Source organism: Lygodium microphyllum, chromosome 28, assembly GCF_053477565.2.
Source record: "Lygodium microphyllum isolate KBCC chromosome 28, Lygodium_microphyllum_v1.1.10, whole genome shotgun sequence".
NCBI lineage: Eukaryota > Viridiplantae > Streptophyta > Polypodiopsida > Schizaeales > Lygodiaceae > Lygodium > Lygodium microphyllum.
Genome location: NC_141162.1, coordinates 83,064,672 through 83,071,917, shown reverse-complemented (window position 1 = coordinate 83,071,917; position 7,246 = coordinate 83,064,672). Strand labels below are relative to the sequence as shown.

Sequence of the window (7,246 nt, the reverse complement as noted above, 5' to 3'; positions counted from 1 at the left end):
CTCTGTCCTCCCAACCCCAAAAAACCATATGTATATTAACCCAAGGGCCTCATAGGACCATATTTTTAAATTGCAATAATTAGGGCCCATCAAATAACTCTCTTGCTACTTGGAATTTATACTCCTCTAAGATGTTTTATCATTATTAGTTTTTGTACTCTCGTATCTTTTATTATGTCTTCATTATTAATGTTTTGCATGCTTTTGTATGATTGAGATCTTAAGATCTATGAAGGGAATACACATAACATACTAGATATTTGTTAATATTGTGCAATATCTCTTATACTAAACAATATATTTAGTACTATTTTCGTAGGAAACATGTTTCGTATGAAATATTACTTTGGTCTCATACAAAATATAACTATTGTACAAAAGTATTTGTTCATATTTCATACGAAAGAATCATTTGTATAAAAGATTTGTGTTTATTCAGACATTAAGGTATTCTATAGATTATATGACTATATAAGACATATAAAATGTATTATTTATTAATATGGGTGTATAAATTCAACTTAGAGGTAATGTTAGCACACATTTAGTTATGTGTTTCATTAGTGGAGTGGATGAGTGAAAAGTGAAGGAAGAAACAAAGTAGAGAAGGGAAACATGGTTTGCAAATCAAAAAGAGGGAAAACATGAATATTAATCAGCTCAAAATTTATGAAATGTTAAACATGTAATGAAGGCTACCATTGCCATTGCATAACTTAAAAGAATTGGCATTTGTTAGCACTCCCTATAAGGGGATACTAGTGTGATTGATGAGGATATGCTTGGGTAAGCAAATTGAAATTACTTCAAGTTAATGAAACTTTGAGAACATGCAATTCTATTTCCCTCTTCTCTCTCTTTATGTGATTTTCTACAAAAGTGACTATTTCTCTTCTACTCATACGAATACATATATGCATGTATATATACATATAGTAAAAGTATCAAATGCTATCATTGATAGCATTTCTATATCGATATTGTTGACATATCTTATCTAGTCTAATCATGTGAAGAAGGCTCACTTTCTATGTATGCTACTATGTACGGAAGCTACATTGTTGATATATAATCATATGCCTATGGTGTAAAAGATTTGCCACTATCATGTATATGACATCTCTCTTGTTCAATTTGAACAAAGTAAGCCCGCAAGCTACGCTCCTCTACCTGCTTAAACAACACTGTTTGGTTAGTTTTCATAGAAAAGATAACTCCAAATAATTAAATGACTATTAACGCTCAAATAATCTATTAGATAATGTAAAGTGAACTTTTCGACATGTGCAATGAGTTTGTTGTACATTCATGCATGCATAGATGCATGATATTCACCAAAAAGAAATAAGAGTATTCATACTTTGAATAATGTTTGCACATAGACATGCAATAGTCAAGTTTAAGTCAAAAGCACACTTGTGTACACATGCAATATTAGATACATGTTATTGAAGAATGCACCTAAACAAATCAAACATGGAAACATGGACAAGAGCATGGCCAATGACTAATGTGTTTCCAAAAAAGTGTACAAGAGAGTGTGTGTGTGTGTGTGTGTGTGTGTGTGTGTGCGTGTGTGTGTGTGGAGAGAGAGAGAGAGAGAGAGAGAGAGAGAGAGAGAGAGAGAGAGAGAGAGAGAGAGAGAGAGAGAGACCTCCAATGTAGTGGCTATTGATGTAAGTTCATGAAGTTCTTCAAGGAGTGACCTCTCAAGAATTACAATTTCCGCAAGATTTGAAAGTAGAACATCAACTTCCTCTAGCTATATAAACAACATAAGATATCTTTCCTTAAATAACATAAACAATAGATCTCAAAAATAAATATAAATATAAAAAGCATGGTATACTTTCCCTTAAGTAAAATAAGTGACAAATCTTAAAAGTACAAACAAAGGATCTATTGCATACATGTGGTAGAGACTTCCTTGTTGAGTAATCTAGTGCTTTCATTGTGCTTATTGCAAAGCCCAAGGCATCTTTCATGGATTGAGTATTAGCCTGAAGTATAAAAGATATCCAAGTAAGTTAGATGAGTCTAAGCCATAACCAAAAAGCACACACTTAACTTGCATGCTAGCAAGTTAGGTAAAAAGCTAAATTGTAATAGGTGTACCTTTACTCCACCAACAAGTGGAACTCTAACAATGGTTGCTTCAAGGGCTTGGATGAGACTATTCAAAGCATATGAATGCTCAACTTGTTGCTCGTTCCATTTGTTTAAACTTTCACCCTAAATTCCATTTTAGAATATGTTGTTAAATATAAATAGCAATCTCATTATGTGATACTTTTGTTATGTAAGCAATCAATTTTCCCAAAATAGTAACTCCAAAGGAACCATTAAAATTATGTAATTGATACCTAAATTTCTCTATTCAACAATTCAAGGAAATATCTCTTATAGTCCCTTTTTTTTTGTGTGGGGGTGTGCATGTGTGTACAATTTGCATGTGCACATGCCTACACCCATGCTCTAAATTGAGGTAGAAATTTGTAACTACTTCAAGATAGGTGAGTCAATGCACAATCATCATTGGTAATAGAAAATATGTGCTTGATTATCATTGATCTATTTATAAGTTGAAGAGCTTTCGCATGGTATAGTGTGATGAAGGTTTTCATTAATGATCCACATAGTAAGATAAACCCAAATCTTCATATGAAAAGTGGCTTTACATACAATTACTCATAAAAAGCAATAGACTATGTCCTTACCAAAGTCTCAAGGATAGAGTCAAGCTTGTAGTCATGCTTGGCTTTATTTACTACCACTTGTTGTGTTGTCATGGATGTTCGAAGCTTAAAAGTACTTATGCATGCATTGTACAAAGATATCTGCACGTAAGACACATGTGATTGTGAGCTCCCAATCACATTTTCAAATAAGATGTCAAAATTTTCCAACTTCTTTTACACTAGTTTGTTCAAGAGATCAATGGTGTAACCATTATACCTAAACATGTGTGCTTGAACTTTTGAAATGTGCTTAGCATAAACTATTTTGATTATAGGTTTTCTAGGGCAAGTTAAGTTAAAAATCAACCATAAAGTTTTTTGGCCTAATGTTTTATACTAGCATTAATGATTTGGCAAAGGAGGGATTTTAAAAATAAAGCTTGAAAGATCAATCTATTGCTAGCAAATTTTCAATAGTAAACATGTAAGGTAAAATAGATACAAAAACTTCATAACTTTAGGTCCAGATCCTAAACCATAAAGTCTCAACATCTTCAAAAACACCAATGTTATAACTTGTTTATTATTGATGTTCTCTATCTCCTTTGATTTTTCAACCTTGGACATCCATATTTCCAAACTAATGGCATGTCAACAAACAAATGGACTACCTCCTAGATGCCACATCCTAGAGGGAGGCTCGCCAAGTAAATGAGAAAAGCATGAGATCTCACATTTCCTCCCTCTCTAGTTAGGGAAGCTACTTTACTTAAAAGTTTTGGGGATGTAAAGAAGTCAAAGTTGCTTGGTGGATGGCCAAGAATGGAGGAGAGGTATGGATTCACTTATGTTAAGAATACTCTCTTTGGTGATGTTGGATGGAGAGACTAACCTTATTGCGATTGTTCATATTAGCTTTGTGGGTAAAGCTAGAGACTGGATCAATCACAATACCATAAAACCTTTTAAAGAGGTCAATGTTAATTGGAGTTTGACTAATGCTTACAAATTGTGTTGGGATTTAGTTGCCAAAGTGTGAAGGTTTTCAAATCATAGGGTTTGCTAAAGGTGAAAGTTGGGCTATCCCTCTTCTCGAGTTGGTGGGGAAGCACATTTTGAAAGTGCTTAGCACAAGGTGATCAAGAGTGTGAGTATAAAAGGTGATCTAGATGCACGAAGTGTTTGCACAATGTGGGGCTTAAATATTTTTGAAGATGTGATTGACTGTGAGCTCCATGAGTTACCTCCATGAGCAGTGAGCACTAAGGCTGGACTTAAATAAAATTTTAAGTGGTTATTTCTTTCCTCAAAAGACGAAAATAAAAGCTCAAGAATAATAGGGAAGAGTGGTTTTTTACCAAGGCGGTTTTGGTTTGGGCGTCCATGGCAGCAGAGGAGGCAGCATTGACGAATCGCCATTGGAGGCAGCGGTTGAGGAGGAGGGAGAGGTCGAGGGCGGCGTCGCGCCGCGGGCGGGGAAGCGCGAGGTCGGGCGACGCGACCGCCCACGCAGCCACCCTCAGGCGCCGGCCACTGGCGGACGCCGTGCCCGCCACCTCATCACCCCCTCCACCTCTCCCGCGCCTCCACATGTTGGCCGCCGTTTGCCCCACCCCGCTGGAGGCCGAGCTCTCTGTGTCGGATGACGATTCCGCCATATCCAGCCCCTCGAAGGACCTGTACCCCCTCTCCCCTCCCCCGCCTCCCTTCCCCGGCCTCCTCCCATGGTCCATCGACAGGCTCCTCTCCACCTTCGCATCCTCTCCTTTCCCTCCTCCTCCCTTCTTCCTCTCGCCTCCATCACCGCCGCTCCCGCTCCTGTAAATCCTGCTTTGCCCTAGCAGCGACGCCATCGCCCGGGTCAGTGAAGATGCCGTGGACGATCCCGAACTTTTCTTACTCTCAGACTTCTTCTTGCCGCTCGAGGCCGTATGCGAAAACCCCGACCACCTCTGCGCATCAGGTTTTCCTCCGCCATTGCTGTTCACCTCCGACCTTCGCTTCTCCGTTTCCGGACTTTCTTTACGCACGGAGCTTGTTCGGCTCAAGGAGATGCCGGACTTTGAGGTGCTCTCGAAGCTTCCAGCTTCCTCTGCTGCTGCTTCTCCGTTCGCTGCCGGAATATTGCCATCGCTTTCGCTCTTCTTCTTGATGGCCTTCTTCTTGCCGTCCGATTGCCTGATTAACTGCCGCACCAGCTTGGAATCCAGGTTTTCAAAATGATCTCCGAGCTGCTTTCCCAACGGCGCCGCTCGCCTCTGATGAAGGTTCTCGTCAGGACTTTCATGGCGTGCTGGCCTTACGCAGCTATCATCATCTTGCGATGCCTTCTCTCTCGCCGCAGTTCTTCCCTTTCTTTCGAGCTTGGCTTTCGCGTCCGTGCTAACTTTCTTCTCGGTGGATGGGTCCAGAGAAAGCCGGCGAGGAGTAACGGCATCCCTGCCTCCATTCTCATGTGGATGATCACAGGCATCGTCTCCTGAAGGCCTGCGAGATGTAACATCCTGCACATTCACATTATCATTATCCTGCTTAAGCCTGTTATCGCCGCTATCGCCATGGCGGACGGAGGATAAGGATGTGCCACTTGTCGACGGCCAAAGTCCAAGAGGACCAGCATCGAAGCTGCGAGCGGGAATGCGCCTGCGGTCTCGGGGCTTCGAGCCTGCGTCAGGTTTTACGTTGCTTGAGGTATGTTTGTTTTGATCACCACTTGAGACAGAAGAGGACAAGGAAGAAATCGAGGAACGAGGAGGAGGAGATGACGGCAATGGTCTGCGCTTCGAATCAGCAGGAGCGAAAGAAGCAGCGCTTGGTGTGGATGAAGAAGAGGAAGTTCCATTTACCTCGGTTAAAGCAGCTGCATCAGGGCTCTTTTCTCGATTGGGAGAAGGGATGAGGCTGTGCGGAAGGACGGTGAAGGGAGAAGCTGGAAACCTGCGCTGCGCGTTCGATGAAATGGTACCAAGCTGGTAACGTGAGGTAGGAGCGATCTCCGCTTGGATGCGTCCTCGCCATAGCCGAGGGGAAGAAGCCGCATAGCTGCCTCCATTAACGACCTGCGTTTGAGGATGATGATGGTCGTCTTTAAGCAAACCTTTATGGTCATGTTCTAACAAGAAGCGCTGCAGTTCCTCAGAACGCCTGCGCGGAAGGGCAGTTACGTCGCCTGCTCCCATGGTCGATGCGGCCCCGAAAACATGTAGATGGACAGGCAAAGAATGCTAGCAAAGCAGTTGCGACAGGAAGCTCTGGTCGATGAATCCAGCCAGCATGAGGCGAGCAATTATGCAACAGGTTTAGGGAAGGCCGGCTGGGCGGAACCAGCGAGAAGGAGTGTGTTTGCAAAACCGAAGCAGAGGCGGGAATGCTACCGCAGAATTTGCAACATGGCAGAAGCCTGTGAAGACGATGACCGGCTTCACCGGCCGGGGCGGGCCCCGCCCGCTTGCCGTCTTCGAAGTTGGTTTGCCTGCTAGAGATACCGTTAGGAACCGGGGTGACGAGTTACCTCGAGTCACCGGTAGTAATTTAACTTCACCATTATTTTCTTTGGTGGAGGCTTTGTGTTGGCGCTTTAGGAAGTACTTGGGTTTTGGGCCGGGCATGAATCAAAGCTTGGGTGGTGGAGGCTTTGTGTTGGTGCTTTAGGAAGTACATGAGTTTTGGGCCGGGCATGAATCAAAGCTTGGGTGGTACCACATTCCACGTGCACGGGCGCTTTTAGACCAAGGACACATGCAGATCAGCGAATTGATTTATGTGAACTTAGCCCAAATGTATAGACGCGTGGACAAGTTCCTATTACTTTGATGTTGAGCTTGGTGAAACTAAGTTGAGTAGACTAAGTACCCTCAAAAAAGAGCCTACTCACGACCTGCTCCCACTGGAGATTGGTTCCCAACTTAAATGAGAACGGGCTCCCAAATTTGTAGGTTTCCACAATATCTGGACTTGCGAAGTGGTTTCAAACCTAAAACCATTTTAGGCCACACGAGAAAGCATGGTCCAAAATGGATCACAACCATCTTGCACATGCAAACATTTTGGAAGTTTATTCATCGTTTTGTCTTTAACAACATAGACTTCAACACATTGAAAACTATATGTAAGTATGACAAATAATCTCAGACATGCCAAAAAGTTTGTGTAGGTTCCCAAAAAATACTCGAACAGGTTGGGAACCATGATGGTGGGAACAAGTCCTCGCTAATAAACTGCTAGAAGGTTAGATGCTGTGGAGATACACTACTGGCTCTCTCTCTCTCTCTCTCTCTCTCTCTCTCTCTCTCTCTCTCTCTCTCTCTCTCTCTCTCTCTCTCTCTCTCTCTCTCTCTCTCTCTCTCTCTCTCTCTCTCTCTCTCTCTCTCTCTCTCTCTCTCTGCAAATGATTCTCTTTCCTCAAACTATATCTTTGTCACTCCCTATGTAGATGTGATCCTTCAACTCTTGTTTAGTATACAAGCAAACAAACTTTGTGCTACATGAGCACTCTTACTAGACATCCAAGAGTCTAGTTAAGTGAAGATAGCCATGTTTTTGTTAAGTAACAAGACAAAAAAGCATTC

At 42.1% G+C, this 7,246-nt stretch overlaps 1 protein-coding gene across 1 annotated transcript; it reads right to left on the bottom strand.

Annotated features, from left to right (window-relative positions):
* Positions 1-724: 724 nt before the first annotated feature.
* LOC148011690 (uncharacterized) lies at positions 725-6,046 on the bottom strand. Its single transcript, XM_087670316.1, has 6 exons — positions 4,037-6,046; positions 2,718-2,837; positions 2,116-2,232; positions 1,911-2,000; positions 1,655-1,762; positions 725-1,170 (listed from the first exon to the last, which is right to left on the bottom strand). Exons 1-6 carry the CDS (start codon positions 5,855-5,857, stop codon positions 1,081-1,083), a joined length of 2,346 nt encoding a protein of 781 aa, XP_087526442.1. The 5' UTR covers positions 5,858-6,046; the 3' UTR covers positions 725-1,080.
* Between the last annotated feature and the right edge of the window lie 1,200 nt (positions 6,047-7,246).

Excerpts from the sequence above, each read along its gene's own strand:
- LOC148011690 (XM_087670316.1), bottom strand. The coding sequence starts at position 5,857 with ATGGGAGCAGGCGACGTAACTGCCCTTCCGCGCAGGCGTTCTGAGGAA. Across the intron at positions 2,233-2,717 it reads ACTCTATCCTTGAGACTTTG|GGTGAAAGTTTAAACAAATG; the intron begins GTAAGGACATAG and ends AATGGAATTTAG. Across the intron at positions 1,763-1,910 it reads CAAGGAAGTCTCTACCACAT|CTAGAGGAAGTTGATGTTCT; the intron begins GTATGCAATAGA and ends TTGTTTATATAG.